Source organism: Populus trichocarpa, chromosome 15 (assembly GCF_000002775.5).
Source record: "Populus trichocarpa isolate Nisqually-1 chromosome 15, P.trichocarpa_v4.1, whole genome shotgun sequence".
Lineage (NCBI taxonomy): Eukaryota > Viridiplantae > Streptophyta > Magnoliopsida > Malpighiales > Salicaceae > Populus > Populus trichocarpa.
The window spans coordinates 328,152-340,355 of record NC_037299.2 but is presented as its reverse complement, the minus strand read 5'-3'; the positions used below and the strand labels follow the sequence as shown (position 1 = coordinate 340,355).

The window sequence follows — 12,204 nt, the reverse complement described above, 5'->3', positions numbered from 1 at the left end:
GCGAGTACCCAGGCAATTGGTGTCCATCGCGCTCAGTGCTTGGTCCTACTCAGAGGCGCTTCATTGACACCAATTTTCCAGACGTGCATGACCGCTGTTAGTATTTCCCTACCTTGCCATCCTAGGCAAGAGAAAGCAAGAAGAAATTCCTTCAAATTTTTCATGGAAAGAATATAAAAATGGAAAGGGGGGGCTGTGGACTATGGACTAGATGAGCCTGTATTGTCTCAGGTAGTAAACTAGCAGTCAAAAAATAGCAGAAATATATCAGAGAATCATCTTCTGTTTTCTGTTTCAAGAAATCAAGCCGGTAAGAACACGTTGAGAACAGAATAGATGAAAATCTTTCAATGTTCTGTAGCAGACAGAATTCTTTTTATATTCCTTTAATTTTTTTTCTTTTTACATGTTCTCCATCTTTGGCTAATCAGTACATCTACATGATAAATTCATTGTCAGCTAAACAAGAGAGAATTCAGTACCTAAATTGTACATTTCCAAAGCTATACTACTCAAGTCCTTCAGGGATTGATTCCAGCTTTGGCTTCCAATTTCTTGGAGAGTCAAGAGAAGAACTTTTCTGCTCTAGCCCTAACAGAACCTCCTCAAGAGATATTTCCTTTTTCAAAAGCTGCTGAAGTTGTTGCTTTGTTATTACAACTTTAATCCTCTTGACACCACCACTACTTGCTTCTTCTTCCCTGTCAACCACCGGTGAAGTCCCTGGAGGTGGTGGAAGAACATGGTAAACATTTCCAAGCTTTAACTCGTAACTTGGTGGCAGATGCTCTATAGCTTCATTTGTTAGACCAATACCTGAGCCAGGAAAGTTGACCGCGATATCTTTCACAAGAATTGGAGCGCTGAATTCCAAAACCTTTCCATCTGTTTTGACAACATGCAAAACTTTCTCATGCTTCGCTTGAGGGAATCCGATGCAAGAACCTATAAAGGGAGGTCTAACACAATTATGAGCTAAGCAATTGCCCATTTTTCTCCAAGAAAATATAACCATGAAGGTCTTAAGAAGTCTTACAGGAGGAGAAGAGGGATTTCTCTACCTTGTTGTTGTATAGAATGAAGAGGGAGAAGAGGAGTTACAAGATATATTTATACTTAAGAAATGTAAGAGTCTTTCTTGTGCTAGAGTTACTATACTAGTGGAGGGTAGAAAGCTATCTTTCTTTCTGTTTAAAAGTTAAACGGAAAAATTGAATTTAGAAAGCTAAAGGAGCTGGAGCAACGAGATATTAAATTTTGTTTAGAAAGCAAAAGATATATAAAATTTGTCAACACGCATGCAAGATAGGTCGGTTAGTGGAAGGTGGCATAATAGTATTGCTCTCCTTATACCATGCCATTGTAGAGGACTAAAGTGAGAGGGGGGGTGACCACTACAAATAATAATATTCATGAAGTATGCTTGATATTTATGACCCTCTCTGCATAGTGGGTTGTCCATGGAATATCTAGGTTGTGCTGAACAGTTTAGGGTTCCTCTTTTGTCCCTTACGGTTTTTCTTTGGTAATTGTTGCATCATTCTTACGGTTTTGATTATGTAAGGGCTGGAAGATAAAGTTATAAATGGTATGGGGAAGACTATTGTAACATTAAAGAGCTTTAGTGGGTTTAGGTGCCTCATCTTTTTCAGATTCTGCACTTATTACAGTCTAAGCATCTAATTAGCGGTCCATGTAGTGTTAGATTCTATCATAAAGAGAGTAATTAGAGAAGGATTACTCGTCTTTTTCTGCAACTGATCAGTTTGTACAGCAATTGAGCATGTATTAAAAATTACAGACCAAGCATTTTGCTGGTAAAAATATGCAGTTGGCACATGATGGGTTAGGTTGAGAGGGGACATTAGGGCCTTTAGGATCAGGTAAACTATACACCCTATAGACTCCTGTGAATAATTTATATTAGGATCTGGTGAACAAAATCTCTATTAAAATGGTGGTTCTAACAAAAGGTTGGCTGATGATCTTAACTCATTAGGGCATTTAAAAAGTTGTTCAATAAGAATATCTTGACTGCTTGAACTGGTATTCTGGTAATAATATAGTTGTGCTTGCGGTTTAACTCGTGTTTCCAAACATATACTAATTCTATAATTGATAGTTTTTTGGAATGGAAAATTTTGAATGAATGGCAGTGCCTTGCAAAGGCGAGTTTTGCTAAACTAGACTAAAATCAATGAAGAAAAAAAAAACTTCTGTTGAGTCTGGGAAATCAGACTCATCATCCATTTACTGAACTTGTTGCAAGGTGTGACGCAAGAGATGATGATAGGATTGCAGCGTTTGCAAGTGCAGCTAGTTGTTAAGGCATTGGCTGGTAATTAGCACAGGCACCTACCAGTAATCTACTAGTGGTGAAAGTCTAATTAATGATCATGTAACTTGATAGTTTTCACTTGCTTAAAGTGCTCTTGCCAGGCATTGTTGGAGTCTCCACCAAGAAAAAATGTCCTTGTCTCGTCGTGGAAAATGAAGGGTGAAATCATAATGACAAAGATTTTCCTAGAATAATCTGCAAATTGAGTACAAATTGTTAATTAATTATAATAAGTTAACTGAGGCGGTTGACTCACTATTAGTCTATTGACTATTCAACAGATCAATACACATCCAACCTAACCTCCTCCATCCTGGCACTGGCTAGCCAACAAAGAACTTACCCTCTCTTAATTATAATTTACAGTCAGGTCTAACAGCATCAAATCTTTTCACATTCTTCTTAAGTTATAATTTTACTAATGGATCAGGTAGAACACATATGTATGCACAAACTAAAATAAAGAACACATTTCCCACTCATGCGAGGTTTATTTCTCTCTCGGATGAGACAATAACCATGACAATAACCATGACAAGAACCTCGAGTTTGAGTTGTTAGCTTTGTAAAAATATATAACAAAGTCCCGCAAGTCCTTTTCAAGTCAAATTTGAATAAGTTAAAACTTGGTTAGGTTAAATTCATTTGCATTCTTAATTAAACAGTCTTTTTCTATGGCCTTCATTTAGAGCCATGTATCTTCTTCAATTGTCCATCATTACCCTGTCGCAAATTCAGTGAATCATGGCTCCCAGCCAATAGTTTATTATCATGTTTTTTAAAATGTTTTTTATTTAAAAATATATTAAAATAATATTTTTTTTATTTTTAACATCAACGTATCAAAACAATCCGAAATTATTAAAAATATATATATATTTTTAAGCCAAAAAAAATTGAATTTTTGCAGACCTTGAAGCTCTCTTTTACAGCATAACAAAATGGACTCCCATAGGGAAGAGTGCATGAATGTTGAGCTAAGCCGTCTTTGAATTGTCAGACCAATTTAAATAGCATTTTCTGCACTGTTGCACTATGCTAAAAGCATATAGTATAATTGGTAAAATCACCACCGTTAATTACAAAACTTGAGATCAAAGCATCAGACCTGACCCACACTCCTGTCTGCCGCGAGAGAGGTTAAAGGAGGGATAAATTCAAACACGGTACCCTATCATGTAACCAGTGAACAGTATTAGGTTAAAGAGAACACCCTCTTAGGTTCCCAGATCTTTTATTGTCAAGCATGAACAACGTAATACAGGGCATTTTACAGAACGCTTTCATCTACATAAAGAAAGAACGAGAAAAGAAGGAAGAGGAAAAACCAAGTTACCCACTTGTAGAACGGGATTCTTTACCACCAAGTGTCTGAATTATCGCTTCCAAAAGTTTAATGTCACTTTCACGCTTAGAAATTTCTTCTTGCTTTGCACGCAACTCCTCCATGTGTAGTTCAAATACCTCTGAAGCAAAGAGAGCAATATTATAAAATTTTGGCAAGGTGGAAATATAAAGTAGTACTTGCCAACAAATTTTGAAAAGGAATGAGGCAATCATCATGACCAGAAATTGGTGAGATTGAAAGATGTGTGAGGTTTGCCATTGATTTCACTTATAAACTAATAAAAAGACATCCAGATGCTACAACTAACAGTAAAGCACAGGATTATATTGCATGGGCTTTGCTTAGGCTCTATAAAGTAGGACTTTGATGGAGATATTGTTCAGATTCAGATTTGTTTTGCACTGATTAACCTTCAACGTAAATTTATGCAGAGATTACTAGTCTAATTTCAAATACTGTTGTTTCTAACATGACATTATTTTAATCACGGGTGATGAAGAGGATTGAATGAGATATTAGTGGAAGAATCCGTCAATTAGTCTTATAGATTGATGGGATATCTTAGAGAGGTTTGGCTTAGTGGACTCAAATCTTTTCCCAGACCAGTTCTACTTATCACCATATTATTTGCCAACCCCTACACTTCCCTTGTTAGCAAAACCACCTTGCTTTCACTATATACACACCCTTAATCCTCGACAAATACCCTCTCTGTCATCTGTACCTCTCACACAGAAAACTTTCAAGCCAACAAATAAACTATCCGCTGATAAGCATAGGATATCCACAATGAAGTACATAAGAAGACTGTAAATATTGCAATTAGAAAACACAAAAGAGATTTGAAGGTTTTGTCCCCACGACTCCACGAGTGTATTGTGGTGGGCTAGGTTCTGGAAAATTGGCATTTTAGGGTAAACCGAAGAAGAAAAAGTATCTGGGGTTTGTGAATTGAATCGCAGATGAATGTAAATGACTAAGCTTCACACTAGCACAGCTTCTAGAAATTACACATAAAGGGGAAAAACTACGTATCGCAACTATGGATCTTAAGATTCACGCCTAACATGGACTGCATCGCACATTCACAATAGCATAATTGTTGGTAATTCTCTGAAACTATGGCCTTTGTCCTTATCCAAAGATGTCATAGGTATGCAAAGTTTATAGCACTCATAATCTAATAAAGATTTAAATTACTGTACAAGAAAACACCACCATTTCTATGTAAAATAGGCAAAAACTAACCAAACAAAAAAATTTGAAGACTGCTGAACATTATATTAGAAATCTAGACCTACGAAATCTCCAGAAATCTAAAAATTACAGAGATGCGAGCTCATATATTCACATTGAAATGGGAATGAAGCTAACTTTACCTGATTTTTCTTTCACAAATATATAGTTGAAAAGAAGAGATAGTAGGCATACTTGTGGTGCTCTCGAGTTCTCTTGTGATCTCTTGTGCACGTAATTCAGCATCCTTTTGTGCTGCCTCTGCCTGACGCTTTTCTGCACGAGCATGAGCAGCAGCTGAGATGGCAGCATCAAGTTCTCTTTCCAAAGTCTCTACCCGTTGTTCAAGAACCTACACACAAAAGACAACCTGCATATGATTTTTTATGCTGCCTTGATGGTACATTCAGAAATTAAGGGAAATAATAGAAAACATAAGAAAACCTACCAAAGACAGTATCAAACAGCATTCTGCAAACATAGTAGTAATCAACTCAAATTGTAAAATTACCCAGTCACGTTAAAATCTAGATGCATGTTGGTTGTGCATATGGAGTACGTATCCAAACTAGCAAACCAGCATCACTTTTCTTGAAATCCCAATCACAAGACTAATAGCTTTATGAAGGCATAATCTAAAAGGATGCCATCCCATGATGCAAGAGCTACAATGTATTTGCAAAAGTTTTCCCTTGGCATATAACTTCATTTGTTAAATATCTAAAACAGTTGCCTTCTTTTGGTGTCCACAGAAATTTGGATTAAAAATTAATGATCTTTTTTGGTTTTCTCCAAATGGTCAAAGTGCCTCAGTGAACGAACTAGCAAGAGCATTTCAAAAATTTAACTTAAATTGCCAACATTATGCAAGTTTTCTCTAATCATCACTCTAGCATAACTCATCCAACCCATGGCTAATAAATCATTACTCCAGCATTCAAGAACCAACTAATCCATTCACTCTACTCATACATTCATAGTCATATAAACCAAGCATTAATTACCTAAGAACTTCTACAAAATGCTACAAAAACACTACCTTTACAAAACCCAGATTGTGAAATTGATCGATGATCATATCAAACAGAAGAAACCAACGTCAAGAATCATAATTTAACAGCAATCCTATCAAGATTGCATGAAAAAAGAAAATCCCGGATCAAGAATCCAATACCTTGATAGAGCGGGCTTGTTCAGAAGTGAGGGAGGCTTTTGAGAAGGTTTCTTCATTAACAAAGACAGCTTTTTTAAGGAGTAACTTTTGAAGAGAGTCTAGATTCAATGTCATCCCTGTTAGATTAGCTATAGCTCCTTTCCATCTCTCCTCACTGCCTCCTTTGCTGCCTTTTTCTTTCTCTTCCATTTTTGTCTTCGCTAAAACTTCTGTAAACGCTATCACCAGAGAGAGAGAGAAGATCGATGTTTTTTTCCTTAGTTCTCGTCTTCGTCCACATAAAAGAGTCCAGCTTTCCAACATGTGTACTTGGGCTATGTCCAAGATTGAATTTGAATCTATGGCAATTTGATTCCATCCGATCGAAAACTTACCCGCCCTGCTTAAAAACCAATTATTATCCGACCTGGTAGAACTGGGGTGGGTTCTTCCGTATAGGATTCACTTGAATTTTTTTAAAAAAATTAATTGTATATATAGGTTTTTATATACATTTTTTTTTTTAGTTAAAAAAGTTCTAGAGTAAAAATCAAAAATTTTATGTATATATATAATTAAATAAATTAAGAATTATATGTGTTAATAAATAATAAAAAAAATTATAAACAATAACTAAAATTAAAACTGAAAAATTTAAGAGGCAACAAGATATTTAATCTTACAAAAGAGGATATTTACCCGGTTATATTTACTAAATTTATTTATTAAAATAATTTTTTATTCAATCAAACGATAATAAAAATAAACACACATTAAATTGATTGAATAAATAAAAGCGAAAAAAATATTATGCAAGGTTGTACATATTAAAAATATTATCTGAAAATAAATATTTTTATTTTAAAAATAAATTTCAACTATACAAAAGATTATATATATCAAAAAATATCTTTAAAAATTAAATGCATACATAATAACCAAAAAAAAATAATTTTCTTTTAATAGAGTCTCTCTAAACAAAAAAAAAATGTGTATTAATTTAGATATAAAAAAATTAATTCTAAAAAAAAATATTAATTTTAATAAAAAAGAATAAAAAAAAAAGATTAAGCGCTACTTGACCTAGCAGGCCAGACCAGCCCACTTGGTCCATTTCATTAGAACTCATATGATTGGGATGTTTTTTTTTTTTTTTAAGCTAGAGCGAACGACATGCTGTTCACCTCAAATTTTTTTTAAGAAAAAATCGAACGACATCATAACTTAGATTTTATACCGATACACTCATTATACATCACCCATATCATATTGTAATTAATGCTATGCCACTAATTGCAGTTCACCTCCTTTTTGGATTGCCGTATATACATGGATGGATCAAATGTCTAAGATTGCCCCTTCACTGTTTTTCTAATTTACTTTTATTTTTATTTTATTTTTTGTGTATCTTAAGCAGAATCTATTATTAATTACTTATGGTAAAATTGTTTTCAAATTGCTCAATGATTTCCCAACATATGCTGCTTTCATCTGAGCTATGATTAATTTCCACAGCACAGATGTTATGTAGGTGCAAATATACGAAGGTTTAAATTATTCTTTTTACCCTATTACTTTTTATTTAAACTAGATTATTAAATGTGATCAATATTTTTTAAAATAAAAAAAAAATTTAAACCATATAAAATTTTTTGACATTATTATTAAACTTAGCATAATAATTCAAACTCGAAAACTCTCAACTTGATATTTTGCTTAGCTCGAGTTTTAAATTAAATACATGGGGATTGTCCCGACATGACATTGTTGGTTCGGCAAATCCAAAAATAATAGCTAAAGAAAAAAATAATCAATTATGATTAACCCGTCAAACTTGTAACCAGATTATATATGAACTTCATTACTAAATCGAATCAATTTTTAGCTTATTACATGATAAAAAGATACAAAAATAGATTTATCATCAACTCAATACCAGTGTTATTAAACTCGGCCCGGCCTGGCGGGTTGACCCGGGACCCGGTCGACCCGGTGGTTGGACCGGTCCGGGTTTAATAAAAGATCAGTTGTGGCAACAGCCCGGCCAAACCTGGGCGACCCGGCGGGTCGACCCATGACCCGAGCGAACCCAGACAAGACCCAGGTTTTTTTTTCAAATGTGGGATTTGAAGCCCTTTCGTATATATACTCTATGTTCCCATGAAAAAATTATATTTTTTCAATGTGGGATTTGAAACCCATTAGTATATATACTTTATGTTTCCAAGAAAAAAATCATGTTTTTTCAATGTGTGATAAAAAACCTTTTGGTTTAAATATTTCAAATTAAAAGGATAACATAGTATCTTTTCAATGTGGGATTTGAAGCCTTTTCGTATATATACTCTATGTTCCCATGAAAAAAGTTATGTTTTTTCAACGTGGGATTTGAAACCCATTAGTATATATACTCTATGTTCTTAAGAAAAAAGTTATATTTTTTCAATGTGGGATAAAAAACATTTTGGTTTAAATATTTCAACTTAAAAGGATAACATAGTATCTTCTCAATGTGGGATTTGAAGCCCTTTCGTATATATACTATATGTTCCCAAGAAAAAAGTTATGTTTTTTCAATGTGGGATAAAAAAACTTTTTTGGTTTAAATACTTCAACTTAAAAGCTTAACATAATATCTTTTTAATGTGGAATAAAAAAATTTTAAAATATTCTTTTAAACTTTATTGTTTACAATATGTATAACAAATATTTACATGGATTTTTTCATATGAAATATTAAAACTTTAATTTTTTTTAATTTTTCTGGGTTGATCCAGGTTGACCGATGAAACCCGGAACCCGGCCAAGGGGTCGGTTTTAATAACTATGCTCAATACCGAATAATAAAATTAAATAGAAATTATATATTAAAGAATAAAATTAAAAAAAAACTTAAAGGGTCTATTAATACAACAAAGCTTTGACGCATGGGTACTATGGGTTAATTTATTTTTTTTCTTGTCATTCACATTTTTGTTTTTTTAGAAAATAAGTATATAAAGGAAAGGTTGTTTATTATCGCATTAAACATAATATTTTCCTGCTTTACAAGGGATAAATTATTATTTTTTTATTTTTATTCGGGTATTCTCATATATTTTTAAAGGGTGAGATTAATCATGTTCGGGGTTCGTGGCTGCCTCTTCCAATAAATACGTTTTCTGGAAATCAAACTTGTGTTCTCATCCTTGTAGAGATATAGCAGGGGATACATTTATTAATAAATACTTAAAAATGCAATTTAATTGTTTTGTTAATTTAAAGTTAAAAGTATGGAATCATTTCTTAAATTAAAAATGTAATAATTTGGAAGTAAACAGTGTGTTCATATCCTGCTTATATAACACCATAATAACACTTTGAAAAAAAAAAACATTGAAATTTCCAATTACAGAAGCTAACAACGTAGATAGGCTTGGCTCATACATCAAATACAAATCAGTGCCTGCCACGTGTTCTCTCTCAATACAAAATGAAGCCAAATCTGGAACTTTCCCGTTGGAATAATTATCTTTGATTTATCTTAATGTACTTTCTCTAGTTGTAATCACTTGCAAGATCATCATTTAATTATATATATATATATATATAATGTATATTAGCGTTTGTTTGGTTATTATCTTGTAACAAAAGGGATAAAAACATTTAGGAACATGTCTTTTTATACTTTTTATTTTGAAAATACAAAAATTTATTTTAAAATTGTTTTTTTGTTTTTATTTTTTTTATTCTAAAACAATATTGAATGCATGAAGGCAGGTGCTCAGTTCGGAATGTATTTAATAGTTACAGTACTAAACAGTACCTTGATAAAGAAGAAAAAGGGTCGAGGAGGAAGTGGGCGAGAGCAAGTTAGATAGATTAGGGCACGTTACCCTCTGGACCCTTTACAGGATGTTCCAAAGAAAGAAAGACAACAAAAGATTTATGTTTTTTATTTCTTTGGAAATTTCCTAAACATCTGCTCTTTATTCTTTTTGTTGTTTCTTAATTCTTCTTCTTCTTCTTCTATCTTTCCATCCTTCCATGTTAGTTTGCTTAAGCAAAAAAGAAAAAAATCATACATGTGGTTAGGGTTTTCTCATGTTTTTCTTTTTCTACTTTTAACTGTCTAGCAGTAAACAATTTTCTTGTTAGGAGTATCTTTGTTGGGGAATCCGAGAGCACTCGAGAGACTAATTCTTGTACTTTTCCTTTCTAGAAACAGGAGTCAGAAAAGGCAGTTTACTGATTAAAGTAGTCTTTGTTGTTGATTTTGATTGATCAAACGGCTCTTTTTCACCTTCTGAATCTTTCTCACTATATTTTGGTATCTGGGCTAGGATCATCTAGCTAGTTCTTTGGTTTGTTCTTGTGGAAGCTTGAGGCAGTTTGGATTTAGTGTATCTATATCTGTATCGGGATGTCTCAAGAGATCATGGAAAGTAGGATGGTGATCAATGAAACTAGTAGTGCCTCAGAATCCACTCATGACACAACTTACACCAAGATTTTTGTTGGAGGATTGCCCTGGGAGACCAGAAAAGATTCCTTGCAGGGTTATTTTGAGCAGTTTGGAGAGATTATAGAAGCAGTTGTCATCGTTGATAGGAGCACAGGAAGATCTAAAGGATATGGCTTTGTAAGCTAGCCCTGCTGTTTTTAGCTATAAGACTTTTATAGGTTTGGCATGATCATGTATGTAATCAATTGTAGTTTTGTCATGTATGTGTTTCTTAGGTAAATTTTAAGGATCCTGATTCAGCAACAAGAGCTTGTCAAAATCCATATCCTGTTATTGATGGAAGGAGAGCCAACTGTAATCTTGCAGCCTTTGGTGCTAAAAAGAAAGGTCCAACTGAGCCTGGTCCTTGATTGATGCTTGCCTCCAGTAGCAAGTTCATAATTTTGGTTTATATTCTTATTCTATGTTTTGATAATTCTAACTATGTTCCCGTTTTTGTTCCTACTTTTTCCTTAAAGCTGCAGGAATTGATAGACTTGGACCTGCAGCACCAAGATTCATGGCACCATTAAACATTCATGGCCCTTCTGCATACTTCAATCAACAAATGCCTCAATATGCATCTCCTTATTCAGTTTACGGGTAAGGAAATTATCTTATTTGAAAAGAATTGTCTGACTATTTGTACTTCATTGTCTTCTGATCTTATTGCCTTCCTAATTTCAGGTATCCTATCCACCCACAGGACACTTCTGCAATGGTTGGTTTTTTTTGAAATAGCTCACTGATAAATGCTTGCATGCATGGACACAGGGCATCTTCACAATATAGAAGTTCTGATAGCTCAACAAGTTTCTTAACTGTCTTGCAGAATAATATTTACAGCGCATATGGAGGGAAATTCTATTACCCCGCCGCGGCATCAGGGTCCCCTGGAGTCTACCTGAATTATTACCCATTCTATGCTCAACATGGACAGAACAGCCCAAGTTACTACCCCAGAGTGATACAGAACTCTCAGCAATACAATGCTTTTGGGACCTTATCAAATCCTACTTCAGCTTCCTCACTACCAAATACCAGTTTAGTGTCTTGAGCAATCTTGTTTGTGTTGATGTTTCATGAATACGACACTAACATATGACAACATGCTATGTATGCAGAAGCAGCAGAAGCAAGACCTGCCGCGATAGCAGAACAACAGCAATGAGAGTACCAATAACTTTATCTGAACAGAAGTCATGGGCTTATTTCTTATAGTAAAATTAGTTCACACCATTTCAGAGTCAACTGGATGTAACAGAAATAGATTCCATAGAAGAAACTTCTGCAGGTTCTGTATAGTTTCCTCCTTGAAGACACACACACACCATTCATACATTTTGTCTGTCATTGATGGTTTATCATAGTAGTATCTTCCCCTTCTGCTTTAAATTTGTTCGTTCTGAGATGCAATATGCCATGAAAGTTTATATTCCATCGTATTTGCGACCATGAAGCTTATTGCAAAGTGATGTTTCATCATTTGGTTGAGATCAAAAGAAAAGATTGGATAGCTAGGCCATCAACTCTTTATGGATTTCTGATTCAACTATGGTTTCCAGCTTTCCATAATCAGTGTCCTATGTTTCAAACACAACATTGCTTTCAGCTCTTTGCTTGAGATAATTGTAGTCAGCCCTCCC

The 12,204-nt window shown here is 34.0% G+C and overlaps 3 protein-coding genes across 4 annotated transcripts; 1 reads left to right on the top strand and 2 right to left on the bottom strand.

Annotated features, from left to right (window-relative positions):
* Positions 1 to 333: 333 nt before the first annotated feature.
* On the bottom strand, positions 334 to 1,235 carry LOC7475148 (uncharacterized). Its single transcript, XM_002321333.4, has one exon. It carries the CDS (start codon positions 1,013 to 1,015, stop codon positions 509 to 511), a length of 507 nt encoding a protein of 168 aa, XP_002321369.2. The 5' UTR covers positions 1,016 to 1,235; the 3' UTR covers positions 334 to 508.
* Positions 1,236 to 3,310: 2,075 nt separating this feature from the next.
* Positions 3,311 to 6,462, bottom strand: LOC7464510 (uncharacterized). Its single transcript, XM_002321332.4, has 4 exons — positions 6,097 to 6,462; positions 5,118 to 5,274; positions 3,679 to 3,804; positions 3,311 to 3,509 (listed from the first exon to the last, which is right to left on the bottom strand). The coding sequence occupies exons 1-4, from the start codon at positions 6,397 to 6,399 to the stop codon at positions 3,496 to 3,498; spliced, it is 600 nt and encodes a 199-aa protein (XP_002321368.2). The 5' UTR covers positions 6,400 to 6,462; the 3' UTR covers positions 3,311 to 3,495.
* A 3,414-nt stretch (positions 6,463 to 9,876) lies between these two features.
* Positions 9,877 to 11,996, top strand: LOC7464507 (uncharacterized). Of its 2 annotated transcripts, none has more exons than XM_002321925.4 (6): positions 9,877 to 10,696; positions 10,795 to 10,906; positions 11,038 to 11,161; positions 11,246 to 11,279; positions 11,391 to 11,601; positions 11,683 to 11,996. In XM_002321925.4, the coding sequence occupies exons 1-6, from the start codon at positions 10,478 to 10,480 to the stop codon at positions 11,727 to 11,729; spliced, it is 747 nt and encodes a 248-aa protein (XP_002321961.4). In that variant the 5' UTR covers positions 9,877 to 10,477; the 3' UTR covers positions 11,730 to 11,996. The 2 variants fall into 2 exon arrangements, with proteins under 2 accessions (XP_002321961.4, XP_024442113.2); XM_024586345.2 differs by having other exon boundaries at positions 9,879 to 10,696; positions 11,044 to 11,161.
* The last annotated feature ends 208 nt before the right edge of the window (positions 11,997 to 12,204 follow it).

Coding starts and splice junctions, on each gene's coding strand:
- LOC7475148 (XM_002321333.4), bottom strand. CDS start 1,015: ATGGTTATATTTTCTTGGAGAAAAATGGGCAATTGCTTAGCTCATAAT.
- LOC7464507 (XM_002321925.4), top strand. CDS start 10,478: ATGTCTCAAGAGATCATGGAAAGTAGGATGGTGATCAATGAAACTAGT. Junction 10,907..11,037: donor CTTTGGTGCTAAAAAGAAAG/GTCCAACTGAGC, acceptor TTTTCCTTAAAG/CTGCAGGAATTGATAGACTT. Junction 11,162..11,245: donor TCTCCTTATTCAGTTTACGG/GTAAGGAAATTA, acceptor TCCTAATTTCAG/GTATCCTATCCACCCACAGG.
- LOC7464510 (XM_002321332.4), bottom strand. CDS start 6,399: ATGTTGGAAAGCTGGACTCTTTTATGTGGACGAAGACGAGAACTAAGG. Junction 5,275..6,096: donor AACAAGCCCGCTCTATCAAG/GTATTGGATTCT, acceptor TTTTGTGTGTAG/GTTCTTGAACAACGGGTAGA. Junction 3,805..5,117: donor AGAACTCGAGAGCACCACAA/GTATGCCTACTA, acceptor TCTTTGCTTCAG/AGGTATTTGAACTACACATG.